At 40.5% G+C, this 18,074-nt stretch overlaps 1 protein-coding gene across 2 annotated transcripts in view; it reads left to right on the plus strand.

Annotated features, from left to right (window-relative positions):
• The first annotated feature begins 2,657 nt into the window (after positions 1 to 2,657).
• Positions 2,658 to 18,074, plus strand: part of Chuk (component of inhibitor of nuclear factor kappa B kinase complex) — a 38,636-nt gene continuing 23,219 nt past the window's right edge. For both annotated transcript variants that reach the window (XM_052185315.1, XM_052185323.1), the window contains exons 1-9: positions 2,658 to 2,828; positions 6,881 to 6,975; positions 9,888 to 10,002; positions 11,374 to 11,443; positions 12,818 to 12,906; positions 14,176 to 14,265; positions 14,380 to 14,504; positions 14,691 to 14,798; positions 15,667 to 15,802. In XM_052185315.1, the coding sequence (XP_052041275.1) occupies positions 2,724 to 2,828; positions 6,881 to 6,975; positions 9,888 to 10,002; positions 11,374 to 11,443; positions 12,818 to 12,906; positions 14,176 to 14,265; positions 14,380 to 14,504; positions 14,691 to 14,798; positions 15,667 to 15,802 (933 nt within the window). In that variant the 5' untranslated portion in view covers positions 2,658 to 2,723. The remainder of the gene's footprint in view (positions 2,829 to 6,880; positions 6,976 to 9,887; positions 10,003 to 11,373; positions 11,444 to 12,817; positions 12,907 to 14,175; positions 14,266 to 14,379; positions 14,505 to 14,690; positions 14,799 to 15,666; positions 15,803 to 18,074) is intronic.

The raw sequence follows: 18,074 nt of genomic DNA on the forward strand, positions 1-18,074 counted from the left end.
CTTTCTTAAGCATCTTCGTCACCTAAAAGAGTCCATTCTGTCTTTTAAATATTTAACTCTGATGTGCTAGGACGTGTTCTAAGTCCAGGAGAACAGCTAGTGATGCCTCAAGGTGCTGCCCATTGGTTCAGAGTTTAGAGTCTAATTTTGAAAGGAAGTGGTAGATCAAGGACATAAGATGAGTTCAATTTGAATGTGTTGTTTTAGATGTTTAAAATACCCAGGTTACCCAGTAGATGTGTCCAGAGTGCCATTAGATGCTTCTAAGACTCAGAAAGATCAGGATTGGTGATAGGACTTTGAATGCATTTTCGATGTTTCACGTGTGTAAGTTACCTGAGTTATCTCACAAATGTGTCCACAGTGCAGGTAGATAACTCTGGACTCAAACTCATGCAGATCTAAGTTGGTGATTGGGCATTGGGAATTATCAGGATATAGACCAGTGTGAACTTACAAAATAAAAAGGACAAACACCGTAACCGAGAGCTTCTCCACCCAACCTCTTTGTTCCCCAAAGAGGGACTCTGATACTTAATATTTCGTGAATAAATTTCTAGGCCAAAAGCTTTTGACTTGTTCCCCAGCTAACTCATAACTTAATCATTCGTTTACCCCAAGTCCTGCCAAGTAGTTGGTTCCCTCCAGCTTCCTCACCTGCCTGTTTCCCAGAATTCTTTCTTCCATTTGTACCTCCCCCGCACATTCCCCCTCCCCCCCAGTACCCTTTTCTCTCTCTGCTGCATGTCCCACCTTCTAATCCTCCCTCAGCTCTTTGGCCATAGGTTTTTTATTGACAGGCAATGATGCCATAAACTGCACAAGAGATTCTATGCAAACACAGTCCCATCCTAAAGATGACTGATTTAAGGAAACCAGCCCAGTGAGCAGTTCATGGAGAAGCAGCAGTGTGATCACAGGAGATTGCTGCATGTCAGAAACGACAGGAATTGGTTTTTGTTGGGCGCTTCTGGCGTAGACCATGAACAGAACAGTTTCACTTCTTATAAAAATTTCTTGACCTCCCTTTTGTTTCTGAACAACAAAAATCTAAAACATTCTTGGAAACCTGAAGATTGGGGAGCCTGGCATAAACCATTTTACAGTTAAAAAATGTAATCTTAGCATTCTGCAGGCAGATCAGTGAGTTTAAGGCCAGCCTGGTCTACATATACTGAGTTCCAAGTCAGACAGGGCTATATTATCACTGTCTCAAAAATGCAAAACAAACCAAAAAACCCTCAAGAATAAAATATATATCAATAAATCTTGAGTTGCAGTTTAAGGATAGAATATTTAAAAAGTGAACTCACTATAGAAACCAGCTTGATTAACCTAATCATTATCTTAGCTGGAGTTTCCAGTGTTTCTTGATAACAAATTATGAAACTACATCCCACCTGTGGAAACGGGACCTCATCACTCCTTTGAGTTTCATCCTGTTACATGACAGTCTTCTCTGCTATAGAGATGCTCTCTTGGAGGCCCATTCCTATTACCTTCAAGTCTAATATTCCAGTTCCACGAAAGATATGAAAATAATAGAAACCAGCTTATCATATACTGCTCACTAGTAGTGACCCATAACATTGACTTGCCTGCTGACATTGAGAATTTGATTTTCTGCTGGCTCTTACACGTTTTGAGTTATTAGCAACCCTAGCTTCAGCCCGGTGGAGTGCTCCAAGCCCATAATCCCAGTCTTGGGAAGATGGAGGAATAACAAGTTCTAGACCAGGCTGGACCCTATTGAGATCCTGTCTCAGAACGAGACACCTAGAGTCCATGAAGCAGATAACCCACTCAAATGGCTTGACGTTCCCTGTGCAGCCGGCACCACTCAGAAGTATGCCTCTCTGCACCGAGAGCTCCTCCAGCTTGTCTTTGTAGTCCCTGTGGCACACCTCAAACAATTCCAACCCGGAACCACTGTGTTGGCAAGTCTGAAAGAACAAGGCCGATCAGCAGTCAAGTCGGTAGGGACTCAACGAAGTCCACAGGAGAGTTCTCACTCTGGAATAACGTCACATCTTGGGTGGTTTGGGATTATAGGAGAGATTCTGAGTCAGAAGGCTACTGAAGCAACAGAGCGTTCAGCGCACTTTTCTTTCATTCTTATGGTGGCCTTAACCGGTGCCCACCAGCAAGTGTGGTAGGATTCGAGGAGCAGAGGGCAGGGCTCTCAAAAAGATGAAATGTGGCCAGGCAGTGGTGGTGCACGCCTGTAATCCCAGCACTCTGGGAGGCAGAGGCAGGCGGATTTCTGAGTTCGAGGCCAGCCTGGTCTACAGAGTGAGTTCCAGGACAGCCAGGGCTACACAGAGAAACCCTGTCTCAAAAAAAAAAAAAAAAAAAAAAAAAAAAAAAAGATGAAATGTGTAAGTAGTTTAGGGTTTGGAGAGAGATATATTTTAAAATAAAAATACGTTGTATGAATCCCTCAAAGAACTAATTAAAAATATCAATACAGACAAAAAGAAAATAAATAAGAACTGCAGGCATGATGGTCCTCACAGCTTGGAAGTTGCCCAGGGTACTTAAAATGGCACAGGGCAACCCGCTGGGGCCCAGCCCAATCCCAGGGTGATCCGAGGAGCTGGGGGCGGGGCTTTGCCATCGAAGGCTAGCGGAAGTGACGCAGTCTCGCGAGAGGAAGGAGTCACAAGCTTCGGAACCGGCCTTGCACTGGTGGCGGTGCCTGAGGCGGCTGGCGCTCCCGCCCCATGGAGCGGCCCCCGGGGCTGCGGCCGGGCGCGGGCGGCCCCTGGGAGATGCGGGAGAGGCTCGGCACCGGCGGCTTCGGGAACGTCAGTCTGTACCAGCACCGGGTGAGGCGGGGGGCGGGAGCAGTGGCGCCGGCTCTGTCTGGGCGTCCCTGGAACACCTGCTGTCAGTCAAGGTGGGACGAGTGGTGGTCGAGACCCAGGGCCGTGAGCGGGTGCGGCTGATCATCCTGTGCTCGTGAGCCTGGGTGGCCGTGTTCCAGGTGTGTCTGAGGTCCCTGGGCAGTGAGTGACAGGGAGCTGCTGCAGCTGTGTGTGGTGATGGGGAATCTATACGAATGTCGAGTGCAGGTGCGTGCGTGTTGTGTATGTGTGTTGTGTGTGTCTCCGTGTGCCTGCTCACCCACTCGGGAGTGGTGTGATCCGGAGACTGGAGTGGACGAGGAACCTTCCTGGTGTCCAGAGTTGAACCTTTGGAAACATTGACAGACTTTGGAATTGGAGCGTTTCAGGTAAAGACCAGGGTGGAGGTAAGTAAGGTCATGAAAATGCTCCTTGCTTCAAAGGAAAGGAAATAGAAAGATGAGGGTTTGTTCTGCAGAAGACAGCTAATTTCAGGCTCAGGAAATTTGTTTTGATTTATCGAAAAACATGTAACCGTTGCAACAGCAGTTACTCGTGCCTTTAAAAGAACTTCAAACTAACAGTCACTTTGCTTACTTTAATGTGTTGTTAATGTTAGGGGTGGAACACAGCACCTTGTACATGCTAGGCAAATGGTCTAGCATGGGGTTATATATCATCAACTCTAGTTAATCGTGTTTGAGATGAGTCTTTTGATAAGTTAATAAAACTTATGCATCTTTTCTCCAGAAAAATCATATAAATACAAGCCAGCGCATTACTATTGAGGGTTTTTGCTTTCTTGAAGGATGTAAGGAATAGATCTTGAACACTAATGATTGCAGTATAGGATTTGTGGACTGTAAAGTATTTAGAAGAATATACATACATCCTGGATCTGTTTGAGTGTTAAGTCAGATGATAATGGAGACTTTAGTAAGTACTAGGTAGGTGCTGTAATTGTCTGCTGATAGCTCTCCACTGTCATATTATCACAACCCTCATTAATTGGACTTTTACAAAAGGAGCAGTAAGATAAAAACGGTGTACTGGAACATCATATATGAGGAATACATTTTAATTGGAAAAACAATAAGCCAAGTACAGACATCTTAGTGATATCTTCAGTATACTTACTGGTAGAAGTAGTTCCAGTATTTCATGTATATACCTTTGAGGACAGGAGAAAGGACACAAAATGATTTAGTTGATTGCTATATCGGGTGCTGATGGTGCCCAAATCAACAAGAGTAATATTTTCTACTCTGAAGGAGCTTTCCATTTCAGAGATGGGCATGGTGGCATCTGCTTGTAGTCCTCATACCTAGGGCTCTGAGGAAAGAGGATTGTGCTTTGAGGCCTGCCTGGGTGGCCTTCATAGTGTGCTCAAGGGCAGTGTCAGTTACAGAAGACCCTGTGCTCAGAAATGGACATAAGTACAGTTTGATACCCTAGACACTGAAAGATGTATTAGGGTTTTTGCTGTGAAGAGAAACCATGGCCAAGGCAGCTTTTATAAGGCAAAACATTTAGTTGGGGCTGGTTTCAGAGGTTTAGTCCATTATCATCATGGCGGGAAGCTTAGCGACGTACAGGCAGACATGGAGCCAAGAGTTGGACATCTTGACCCACAGGCAGCAGATGGGAACTGTGGCTCATATTGGATGCAGCTTGAGATAGACTCCCACAGTGACACACTTCTTCCAACAAGGCCACAGGCACTCCTACAAGGCCACATCTCCTAACAGTGCCACTTTCTGTGAGTCAAGCATTCATGCATATCAGTCTGTGGAGGCTCATCCTATTCAAAACACCACCTCGGAGAACTTTGGCAAGGGGTGTTTGAAAAACCTAGTTCCATGGAATCCATTAAAGAATATAGAAGCTGGGCATGGTGGGAAGGCTTGGGAGAGTGAGGTAGGAGGATTACCTTCAGTTCAAAGCCACTATGGGCCATAGAGTGAGACCCTTTTTTTAAAAAAAAGTATATGGACTAGAGATAGAACTTAGTGGCAACATACAATTCCAAGGCCCTAGGTTCTATCCTCAGTAGCACAGATTCAACCTTCCACACACTGAAAACAATCATGGGCAGGGTGGGGTTTGGGATTGCAGGGAATGCATCTACTAAACATAAACTAAAACATAGATTTATCTAAATTTTGTGCATTACTGAGCTCTTTGACGCAATGGACTGGATTGTACAGATTTCAGTGTTCTCTAGAGGTCCTAGAAGTTTCGATCTGCATATTGAAGAGCAACTTCACTTTGTTCATAACTATTGATAATGCTGCATGTATTAGTTCTTTTGCTTGGAGAATTGTGATTCAAATTAGGAATCCAATTTTAAAGCTCCCTCGAGTAAAGAAATTAGTGTTTTCAAACTTTATTTCTGCCTCATTTTTCCAAATTCCACAAACAGTAGACTCATATTACCATACATATTAGTTATAGTTTTATTGCTATGAAGAGACAGTGTGACCAAGGCAGCTCTTATAATGGACAACACTTAATTGAGGCTGGCTTACAGTTTCAGAGGTTTAGTCAATTACCACATTGTGGGACATGGTGGGACATGGTGGCATGCGGACAGACAAGGTGCTGGAGAAGGAGCTGTGAATTCTCTATCTTGACCCAAAGGCAGCAAGGTCTGTGGACCTCCCAGTGGGTGTAACTTGATCTTAGGAGACCTTAAAGCTTGCCCCACAGTGACACACTTCCTCCAACAAGCCACACCTAATAGTGCCACTCTGAGGCCTAGCATTGAAACACATGAGTCTATGGGAGTCAACACACCCAACTCAGTCTCATTTAAAAACAAAAAAACATCTTTTTGTTGTTGTTTGGCAACTATAAAGTTCCCAAGAGAATATTCTCTTTTAAAAGATTGAGTTTCTTGGAGTAGGTGAAATATAAACCAAGGAGATGAAGGATCTCTTGTGATTGTGACCTATGTCAAATAGATAATTTTCTGCTTCATTCATATCAGAATCTAGGGCTTTTTGTCCTTGTTGTGATAGCACTCTATATAGGATGTAACTATTATCAGGTACCTGTCTGCTTATAACAAAACTAAAAGGAGTGAGCCCGGTGGCGAAGCTAGCTTATAGTCTCTTAGCCCAACCCTTCCCTAGAAACTGTGGAACCTTTTAGCTTTCTTCCTCCTCCTGGTTCCTAGGTCAGACTATTCCATCTAAGCCAAGTCTTGCTCCCCGCTTCCCCTTTCTTCTTTTGGCTTCTGGGTACTGTTCTCACTGATCACACAGCTTTTAACACACCTTAGGATTGTGTGAGAGATGTCACATTTGTGAAGCTCTTTGGAGTTTTTGACATAGTATAGCCTTTTTTTTTTCTGACTGCATTGCTGGTGTTGCCAGAATATGATACCTGGCTGTTTCCTGTGATGTGCATAGGACAGTTTAATTTTCAGTTAGAATCAGTGACATTACTAGTCTCAGGCAAGAGGTCTTTGGTTTATTATAGATGTGTGAACTGATGTACCATTCTTTGGATGATTTTTCATGTCATTTGAAGTGTAAAGATTGGGATCTAGTTTTCGAGGGTTTTGTTTGGTTTTGTTATACAGTAGATCTGGTCATATGAGAAGGATTTCTTTTGTTTTGAAGCTAAGGAGCCCTGAATTATCTTCTTCATTCTGCTTGTACTGGAGTTTAGGGCCCTTGTTTGTTTTGATTAAACTTGAGAAAGGATTTGTTGGGGAAATGGGATCTTAATATATTCCTATTAGTATGTTGGAGACAATATTCCAAAATATTAGTAGTATATCTAATCTTCTGAAGAGAATCTGCCCAGTCAGTTTTTGCTTATGGACTATGGTGTGTTTGACAGTTTGAAATCATTGGTGTAATAGTAATATGGTTCATGTAACTAACATTGGCTAAAGGGAGCTGTGGATAGTATGCTTAATTAGTTAAGCTAGAAAGAGTGTTATTTTCCTGGATTGACCTTTTTTTTTTTGATTGTAAGTAAACCTGTAGAAGAACCTAATTTATTTGCATTTTCTATTTTGACAGGAATTTGATCTCAAAATAGCAATTAAGTCTTGTCGGTTAGAGCTAAGTACCAAAAACAGAGAGCGGTGGTGCCATGAGATCCAGATCATGAAAAAGTAAGTGTGTGCTATCACTCAGGGTCTTCAGTAAGTGTGTGCTATCACTCAGGGTCTTCAGTAAGTGTGTGCTACCACTCAGGGTCTTCAGTAAGTGTGTGCTATCACTCAGGGTCTTCAGTAAGTGTGTGCTATCACTCAGGGTCTTCAGTAAGTGTGTGCTATCACTCAGGGTCTTCAGTAAGTGTGTGCTACCACTCAGGGTCTTCAGTAAGTGTGTGCTACCACTCAGGGTCTTCAGTAAGTGTGTGCTATCACTCAGGGTCTTCAGTAAGTGTGTGCTATCACTCAGGGTCTTCAGTAAGTGTGTGCTATCACTCAGGGTCTTCAGTAAGTGTGTGCTATCACTCAGGGTCTTCAGTAAGTGTGTGCTACCACTCAGGGTCTTCAGTAAGTGTGTGCTATCACTCAGGGTCTTCAGTAAGTGTGTGCTATCACTCAGGGTCTTCAGTAAGTGTGTGCTATCACTCAGGGTCTTCAGTAAGTGTGTGCTACCACTCAGGGTCTTCAGTAAGTGTGTGCTACCACTCAGGGTCTTCAGTAAGTGTGTGCTATCACTCAGGGTCTTCAGTAAGTGTGTGCTATCACTCAGGGTCTTCAGTAAGTGTGTGCTACCACTCAGGGTCTTCAGTAAGTGTGTGCTATCACTCAGGGTCTTCAGTAAGTGTGTGCTATCACTCAGGGTCTTCAGTAAGTGTGTGCTATCACTCAGGGTCTTCAGTAAGTGTGTGCTACCACTCAGGGTCTTCAGTAAGTGTGTGCTACCACTCAGGGTCTTCAGTAAGTGTGTGCTACCACTCAGGGTCTTCAGTAAGTGTGTGCTATCACTCAGGGTCTTCAGTAAGTGTGTGCTATCACTCAGGGTCTTCAGTAAGTGTGTGCTATCACTCAGGGTCTTCAGTAAGTGTGTGCTATCACTCAGGGTCTTCAGTAAGTGTGTGCTATCACTCAGGGTCTTCAATAAGTGTGTGCTACCACTCAGGGTCTTCAGTAAGTGTGTGCTACCACTCAGGGTCTTCAGTAAGTGTGTGCTATCACTCAGGGTCTTCAGTAAGTGTGTGCTACCACTCAGGGTCTTCAGTAAGTGTGTGCTACCACTCAGGGTCTTCAGTAAGTGTGTGCTATCACTCAGGGTCTTCAGTAAGTGTGTGCTATCACTCAGGGTCTTCAGTAAGTGTGTGCTATCACTCAGGGTCTTCAGTTCCACAGCCCAGCCCTTGTCAGGAGCAGGGAAAGAGGTCAGGAGCCCACTTTTCTCAAGACCTTTTTGGGAATGTGATTTTGTCATTAAATTTGTGTGTTCTTATTTTAAACAGTCTGTCACATGATGGCTAAGGAAACTTTATGTTAGGTAGTTCTTTAAATGTTTCTCTTGAATATTGGGCAACTTTGTGACTAGTATATACAAATTTCTTTTTGAACTTAACTTTTATTAAATGATGCATCCATTGTTTTATAGTTATCTCAAAATTTCTTAGCTCAAAACATAGCTAAAACTTTCATAGCTTTAGTATCTGTAGTTTGTGACAGAGTTAACTGGTTCTAGCTCAGGGCCTTTCCTGAGACATCGCCTTGGCTTGACCAAGGCTAGAGTATTAACTTCCAGGCTCACTCCTGTGGCTGCTGGCCAGAGGCGACAGTTCTTCAGTAAGGGTGCCTCTCTGTCGGGAAATGCACACAGTTTAATAGTGTAACAAGCTTCCCCAGAACAGTCCTCTGAATGAGGTGAGCAAGGACAAAGCTGACATATCTCTTAAAAAGTGGCCTTAGATGTTGGATTTTGTTTCCCGGTGCATTGTTAGGCCTGAATTACTAAGAAGAGGGTATATGCTTAAGGAGACGAGAATTGAGCTTTTGAAAGAACAGTGGATATACTGTAACTTTAATAGTGTGCTCCCACCAGTAATACATTTTACAGATCATTCTTGTAGTTGTCAGCACACCTCTATTTTGGGTATTACTGTGTTTTGTAGATAAGAAAGAAGAAACACAGTCACATGGCTGGTACTAGAGTTGAAATGAGCATTGTCTGACTTGAGTTTTGTGTTCAACTCATTTTATTTTGACTTTCAAGCTTGACAAAGTGGCAGAGTCACCAGGAACACTAAATAATGTTAATTCTCAGATCCGTAATCCGCACTCAAGTTTCTTTAGTTCCTGGGACAGGAGACTCTGTACTGTTTTAGGGCCCTATTACATTGTGATGATGAGTGCAGAGGTTAAGATTGTTTTGTTAAAAACCAACTAATCAACCAACCATGGAAGAAGAAATGGGGCTGAAGAAAGATAAACAGTTAAGAGCACTTACTCCTCTTGTAGAAGACCCAGGTTCATTTTCAGTTTCTAGTTCCCACACTGTCTGTGACTCAAATTCCAGGGGATCCAATGCCCTTTTCTAACATTAAAAAAAAAATTAAAAACTGTTGAACTCAGTAAATTATTGTGATTCATAATTATTGGAACAAATGTATTTGTGTTTAAACTGGAAGGAAATCTGTTTAGATGCTTAGTATTCTTCAGGGTCAGATTTAAATCTTCATTGACAGCCTACTTGTCACATGATCTTATGATACCTAACCAATTTGTGCTTCAGTTTTCTCTTGAATGATGCCATTAACAAACATACTTGTATTAAGATTATTGTGACAGGTAAATTCGTTGATATATGTAAAGAATATACTACTTAGTACGCAGAAATGAATAGCCACAGCGAGGGGTATTTTTCTTATAAATTAATTTGTTTTAATCAGACAATTCAGAAATCAATAGCTTTTTAGCTAAGATTAAATGCAATACAATCAGAATTTAGAGTTTTACAAATAAAACCAATTTTGTCTCACTAGTTATCATTTCAAATCAAGTCCCTCTTCATTGGAAAACATTTTTTTATTGTAATGTTTTTTCCTTGTTAGGTTGAACCATGCAAATGTTGTGAAGGCCTGTGATGTCCCTGAGGAACTGAATTTTTTAATTAACGATGTGCCTCTTCTAGCGATGGAGTACTGTTCTGGAGGGGACCTTCGGAAGGTAGTGTGGCTGTTCTGAGATACTGACGTGGTGAAGCACAAACATTAGCAGTTTCTGAGTCATAAGTGATGCAGTCATCGAGAATAAGGATGGACAGCTGTAATCCTGCCACCCGTTCTGTAAATACACTTCTATTGGAGCACAGCACTCTGCGTGTTTATGGCTGCTTATGAATAGCTCTAGATTAAGTAGTAGAACAGAGATTTTATGACTTCTATAGCTTGAAGTACTTAATATTTGACTTTTTACAGAAAATATTTTTTAACCTTTGTCTTAATGATTTCTTTTGCTGTGATAAAAACCACAAACAAAAGCAGCCTGGGAAAATACAAGTTTCTCTGTGCACTGATCACAGTCCACCCCTGAGGAAAAGCAGGGCAGCAGCTAAAGTGGCAGCCACGTGGGGCACTGCCTGTTGGCTTGTTCTTCATGGCTCGGTGGCCTGCTTGCTCATACAGTCCAGGGCTACAGCCTGGCTAGGGGTGGCATTTCCCACAGTGGGCTGGGCCCTGCTACATTAACTGCTTATCAAGAAAATGTCCCACACACTTGTCTACTGGCCAGGCTGAAACAGGCATTGCCTCAAATGAGGTTTCCTCCAGCTTGTGCCAAGTTGGCATAAAAACCTAATCACTGTATACATCCTTAGTGTGTTTATGCGGTTTTTTGGGTTTTTTTTTTTTTTTTTTTTGGTTTTTGGTTTTGAGACAGGGTTTCACTATGGACCTCTGGTTGGTCTAAAACTCACTCTGTAGACCAGGTTGGCCTTGAGATATGCCTGTATCTGCCTGAGTGCTGGGATTGAAGGTGTGGGCCACCATGCTTGGCCTAGAACATGCTTTTGTTTTTATTGTTGTTTCCATGCTGGTCATTTTAAATAAAAGCATCAACATCTGTGGGCTTATTAAAACGTTGCCTTTTGTATTATAATCATTCTTTCTGTGTGATTTTAAATGTATCTCTTCCTCAGCATTTTCAATTTCAAGTGCCATTGCCTTGTCTTTACTTCTTATTTTATTATTTATTATTCTTTTTTCTTTTTTTAAAACTTATCTTTACTTCTTATGAGCCTCCTCATAAAATGTATTCAACCTCAGTATGGATTTCATGATTATTTTTTACCCTTATATCTCTTGTCATTGTTGTAATTTTTGAAACTGAATTTCAGTATAGCCCGTGCTGGCCTTGAACCCATGGTTCTGCCTCGTCTTCCAATGTGCTGGCTGTGTAGACATGCACCACTATACCCAGTCCTTATAATTTCTTTATTACGACTTTTTTACTTGACTTTTCGCTGACAGTATAGTGATTGATGATTTTGCTGTTGCTACTCAGCAATAGTAGATTTCTTTTTTTTCTTTTTTTCTTTAGCTACTAAACAAACCAGAAAATTGTTGTGGACTTAAAGAAAGCCAGATACTTTCTTTACTGAGCGACATAGGTATGTAACTAATACTAAGTATCATTGCAGTTTGATGCCCTGTGGTCCACAGAAACTTCTGTGTACTACTCAGACATGAAGGAGAACTGTTTATATACTCTACAAAGCATATGGATTTTTATCATCTCTAAAAAATTAGAAATAGCCATTTCTTATGATGCTAATGACAACTAGTACATTTGGCACTTGTTTCTATATGAGGGGATTTTGTTTGTTGTTTGGTTTTGGCGATGTGTCTAATAGATGTTCCAGTGATAACAGAAGTGGCGTGAAACAGCATTCATTTCCCCTCCCCCTCTCCCTCCTCCCCCAACACTGATGCAGCAGTGTTGTTTATAGAGGAATTGCATCTTTAGGAGGATAGGGCCTCAAGTAAAGTCTAGTTTAAGAGTGTGATTTAGGGGTTACAGGTATTTCCTCAAAAATTGATCATTCCATTTGCTTTTAATGTTGATTCCAGTAAATTAAATGAGTATATATTATAATTTTTCAGTGTTTATTTGGTGTTATTAAACTTCTGGTGAAGAAAATCTGAACTGCTCTAATGATGCAGCTGTGGTAGATCGTATAAATGTGGGAGAGTGTGGGGGGTGTTTGTGTAGTACATGGGGTGTTGGTACATGGTACATGGGGTGTTGAGGTGTGTGTGTGGTACGTGGGAGATTGTTGTGTGGTACGTGTGTGGTAGATTGTTGGTGCACTCTAACAGGAGCATGCATCTGGAGGCAAGGGCAGGATGGCAAGTGTTCTCATTTTCTTGGTCATTTGGAGACAGGGTCTCTGACTGAACTAGAAGCTCCATGTTCTGTCTAGGCCGGCTGACCACCAGCTCTGGAGACTTGCCTCCCCCACCCTTTAACCCTGCTGAGGTTATTATTACACAAAGTCATACTTAACTTTTTTATGTGAGTGGCGGGGTTTGAACTCAGGTCCTTGGGCTTTCACAGCGCTCACTTTTATCCACTGAGCCATCTCCATAATGGCTCTGGACTTTTTACATCAGTGTAGATCTGTACAAAATGTGAGCTAAAAACTGACTCTTACTAGACATGGTAGCACACGCCTTTTATTCTAACATTGTGAGACAGACGTAGAAGGATCTCTGTGAGATCAAGACCAGCAGGTCAGCCAGGGCTATATAGAGAGACCCTGTCTAAAAAATACTGAGTGTGCTGGAACATGCCTACAATCCTAGCACTTGGGAGGTAGAACAGGGGAATTAAGAATTGGAAGTGATCCTCTGCTACATAGGGATTCCATGTCAGACCGAGCACATGAGACTGTCTCAAAACACTAGCAATAAAAACAAAATGTGATACAATTTTTAAAACAGTATTTTCTGTTACTTCACAATACACTTGAAATTTTATCTAGGATCTGGGATCCGATATTTGCATGAAAACAAAATTATACATCGAGATCTAAAACCTGAAAATATAGTTCTTCAAGATGTTGGTGGGAAGGTAGGTGAAACCTAAAGAATGTTCATGCTTATTGTTATAGTTTCCCTGATACATTAAGTCCTTAGAGACTTCAGTGTCCTTATTAATTATATACACATAGTACTTTAATATTTTTCTATTGTCTTCACTGAATTATAGAGTTGTTGGTTTTTTTATTTTGTTGTTGGTTTTTTTGTTTGTTTGTTTTTTGGGATTTGGTTTTTTTCAAGACAGGGTTTCTCTGTATAGCCCTGGCTGTCCTGGAACTCACTCTGTAGACCAGGCTGGCCTCAAACTCAGAAATCTGCCTGCCTCTGTCTCCCAGTGTGCTGGGATTACAGGCTTGCGCCACCACCGCCCAGCAATTATAGAGTTTTTTAATTCTAGATTTATTATTGTTGTTGCTCCAGACATATTTTTGTTATTGTTGTTATGTATATGAGCACCACATATAGTGCTTGTGGAGGAAACAAGAGTCCGTGGGTCAAAACTTGCAGATGGCTGTGAGCCATTGTGTGCGTGATTGGAATTGAATTCAAGTTCTCTACAAGAGCAACAGGTGCTTGTGACTGTTAGCCAACTGTCCAGTCCCTGAACTGCAGTTTGTGGTTACATTTTTAGCTTCTCTATGGAACAGTGGCTCCGTAGAGAAGCACCTGTTCTGCTCATCTCTGGACTAGGAATGTTGACCTCGTTGTGTAGGAAACTGCCAGAGATTAAATAACTTGATTAAGGTTATATGGCTAGCCAGGCATATAACCTGACATCTGTGATATCAGCTTTTGGGAGGTTGAGGCAGGAGGGTTGATGTAAGTTTGATGTGAGACCCTGTCTCAAAGATAAACAACAGAAAGATGACACGTCAAGATAGTGGTCAGGCTGTCAGACTTTGCACCTGTGTTGTCTCAGAGCCCAGGTTCTTTACCATCCTCTCTCCACTTTGTAAAAACATTGGTACCTTTTTTTTTAAAAAATTATAATTATTTTATTTATTGTGTGTGCAGGCATGCAGGCATGCATGTGCAGTAACTTGTATTCAGGGAACAGGACAGCCTGCAGGAGTTAGTTCTCTCTCCTCTCATGTGGAACCTGGGGTTCAAACTCAGGTCACCTGACTTGGTGTCAGGTGACTCTATCACTGAGCCCTCGCAATAGTTCACTGTTTAATTTTTTGCTGTGCTTAGACCCTTATACATGCAGTGAGAGCAATCTGTTACTGAACCACATCCCCAGCCTGCCTTTTACAGATAGTTCAACAATTTAATACATAGTATGTCTTATTATTCACAGATAATACATAAAATAATTGATTTGGGTTATGCCAAGGATGTTGATCAAGGAAGTCTCTGTACATCTTTTGTGGGAACATTGCAGTATTTGGTGAGACAATATTTCTTTGATTTGATTATTTAAAATTCTCCTTGTTATTAAGTAGTTCAAAACAATAGTAACTCTTCTTACAATGTTGGCACTTAAAGCAGTTTCTATTTTAAGGCCCCAGAGCTCTTTGAAAATAAGCCGTACACAGCCACTGTGGATTATTGGAGCTTTGGGACCATGGTGTTTGAATGTATTGCTGGATATAGGCCATTTTTGCATCATCTGCAGCCATTTACCTGGTAAGACATGATGAGAACTTTGGCATAATTAATGGTAATGGAAATATTCTGGTTGTTTATTTTTCTATTTCTTTCTATAGTGTTTAAATTATCTTTTAACTCAGAATTGAATGAGATTACATGGTGAGAAACCTTGAGAGTATTTGTGAGAATCAGGTTTTCAACTAATGTATCTTGTTTTTATAGGCATGAAAAGATTAAGAAGAAAGATCCAAAGTGTATATTTGCATGTGAAGAGATGACTGGAGAAGTTCGGTTTAGTAGCCATTTACCTCAGCCAAACAGCCTTTGTAGGTAAGTGGAAGATGAGACAAGTTTTGAGAGTGGTTGTCTGTTTGAGGTAGCGTTATACAGACCTATTCATGAGGGTGAAAGCATTGTCTGTCTGTCACGTGAGGTACATGCCTGGAGGAGAGTGGTTAGTGTGACTAGGAAACTGAATTTTAATAAGTAGTAAATATAAAAAGTACTTCAAGCCGGGCGGTGGTGGCGCATGCCTTTAATCCCAGCACTTGGGAGGCAGAGGCAGGTGGATTTCTGAGTTTGAGGCCAGCCTGGTCTACAGAGTGAGTTCCAGGACAGCCAGGGCTACACAGAGAAACCCTGTCTCGTGGGGGGGGGGGGGCGGGAACTCCATACTTTTGGCTGGGCCGGGCAGTGGTGGTGCACACCTGTAATCCCAGCACTCTGGGAGACAGAGGCAGGCAGATTTCTGAGTTCAAGGCTAGCCTTGTCTACAGAGTGAGTTCCTGTTTTGAAAAAAACCCAAATCCAAAAAAAACCAAAAAAAAAAAAAAAAAACCAAAAAAAAAAAAAAGTACTGCAATTAGTGATTATCCTGTTGGATAACACAGATGTGGAACTGAGACTATTACCAATACCTTACCTTAGAAGCTAAGAAAACCCAAGGAATAAGGAATTAAATGGCTTCCCTGAAGATTAAATGTTGGACTCAGTTTTGGATTTGCCAGTCATGAAGCGATGCAGGAATTGTGGCTGTTTTTTTATGGAAGAAATTTTGTTTCTTGTCATTACATGAAGTATTTGAAAGTAAGATATAAGGTGGTACTGTTAAGTCATGGCAAGACAATGGGCAACCTGTAAAGTTGTCCCGTGTAATGGGAACATAATGATGTTCACATGTTTTTTATTAATTTTCCAGCTTAATAGTAGAGCCAATGGAAAGCTGGCTACAGCTGATGCTGAGTTGGGACCCCCAGCAGAGAGGGGGACCTATTGACCTTACTTCCAAGCAGCCAAGATGCTTTGTATTAATGGATCACATTCTCAATTTAAAGGTCAGTTTTAATGGGCTGCAGTTTAGAATATCTGCATTGACTTTAACAAGTTGAAAATGAGCATAATTTTGTTTCAGCTATCTTTTTCCTGGTGTCCATTTAAAAATGAGTATTTTTTCCTTAAAGTGGATAATTTATTTCTTTAGCCAGGTTTTTCAGGTGTGTGTAAAAATAACTTTTATTCACCAGGTATAATTGTCTCAGAGGCTTACTGCTAAAAAACTCACCCTTTCTAGCTATTTCTGAACTCTGGTTTGATGGTTGAACTTAACTGTTCTGGCCTAAACTCTTCTCTAAGCTGACTGATTCAAACTGGCTTCTTTTTGCTTCTGACTAAATTGCTCTGCTTGGCCTCAAACTAGTTCTGTTCTAATCTTCTGGCTTCTCATTCTCTGGCTCACTCTGTCTTCACCTGCACCCTGTCTTTGTAGACTGCCCAAGTAAAACTGCCTCCTCTTGCTCTCTCTCCTCTTTTCTGTCTGTTTTTGTGAGACTTGGACATATCCTATCTCTGTCTCATTCTGTCAAGTCTTTTTCTGATTCATCACTTTGTCTGCCACTATATTAGATGTAACTTTCCAACATGTCTGTTTCCATCTACAAACAAACTTTACCTACATCAGTAGGGATTAAAGGTGTGTGTTTTAAGGGCATGTCTGTATTCCAGCCAGATTACACTGTAATCCAGGAGCATATCTGCATTCCAGCTGGATCACATAGACCAGGAAGGTCCTTGGATGTGATCCTTTGCCAGAGCAGGAGTGCTGCTGGATTAAACTTCCTCTACACTGGTGTCTTTGGGATTTCCCCTTATAACATTGCCTGGTGCCGTTACCACTTGATTTCTTTAGATTTAATTGTACTGGGTTTGGCTTGGTAAGGAAGGCTCCCACTTTGCTCGAATCTGTATCTTGTGATACAACTTGCAGTCAATGCAGCATGAACTGCCTCTTCTGAGAAAGCCTTTTTATTTCTATGTCCAAGAAACTAGCACATTTTCCTTTTGCTTGGCAAGTTACATTTAAACGGATCTGCTCGTAATCAGCACATCTTGTGCCTGCATCTCTTAACCTCTCCCTCCTCAGTCAGGTCCATCTTGTCACCACTGCTGCTCATGACATCAAATCCTGTGTCTACAGTTGTGCTTCGACACGTGCTATTTTTCTGCCCAGGATGACTATACTTTGCATATTTCACATATGTTGATTAGTATATCTTCAGTTACTTTTTTCTTAGGGGGTCTCTGTCACACAATTAGTCACTTAATATTTTCTATGTTCTCTAAGTATTTCTTACCTTTTATTTGCAACTTTTTAGATTTTCTTCCTCAATGCTATTTTATTAATTTTTGTTTTATTATTTATTTATATAATGTATTCATATATTTATTTTTCTATTTCTATATTATAAATTATATTTTATATATTGTATAGTCACTTATGTATAGAAATATACATTTATATATGAGTATAAATATATATTTATAAAATCTGTATAATATATACCTATATGAACAAATTATTGTGTTTATTATATAATATATAGTTTATATGAAATTTATAACCAAAGTATAAATATATATTAAGATAAATTATATATTTATACAATAAATAAATATTTATAATGATTTACTGGTTAATTTGTTTTATTAATAGCTGTAATGCTAGCATTTAGTACTGAGAGGGCATGTATCAGGTTTTCAATACATACTTATTGATGTGAATGAGAGGTTATCATATACCTGGAAACAACTTCATTTGCAATCATTACTGACTGTATAGCAGAACTTCTTTTTTTTTGTATTTATTTATTTTTTATAACAGAACTTCTTAAACATTTTTTTACATTTTGTCTGAGAAATTTTTTCAGGCTAGAATATATAGGTAGCACATATGAAATCAGACATTTACTCATAAGGAATTTTATTTTAAAATGTTTCTTTGATATGCATATATAATTTTACCTTTTATTAAATGTAAAAAATGTACATATTAATGAAATGGATGTGCTTATTTATTTTTACCTGAAGTGTCTTGGCTGAGTATTTGCTACTGTGGGAGAGAACATCAGTAGCCGTTTCAGAGTTGACTGAGGCCTTGATTTTATGGTTATTGCTGAGAATGCTTCTCCACAGAAGTCTTCAGTACATAGTGACAGACGTATATTGAGGAACACTGCACAAATTGGAAATTCTCTCCTAATCCCAATCCAAAATTCACCTAATAACTTTTTAAAAAAATTTTAAAAATTAAAAGTTTATAGTAAATACAAT

Source organism: Apodemus sylvaticus, chromosome 1, assembly GCF_947179515.1.
Source record: "Apodemus sylvaticus chromosome 1, mApoSyl1.1, whole genome shotgun sequence".
Classification (NCBI taxonomy): Eukaryota; Metazoa; Chordata; class Mammalia; order Rodentia; family Muridae; genus Apodemus; species Apodemus sylvaticus.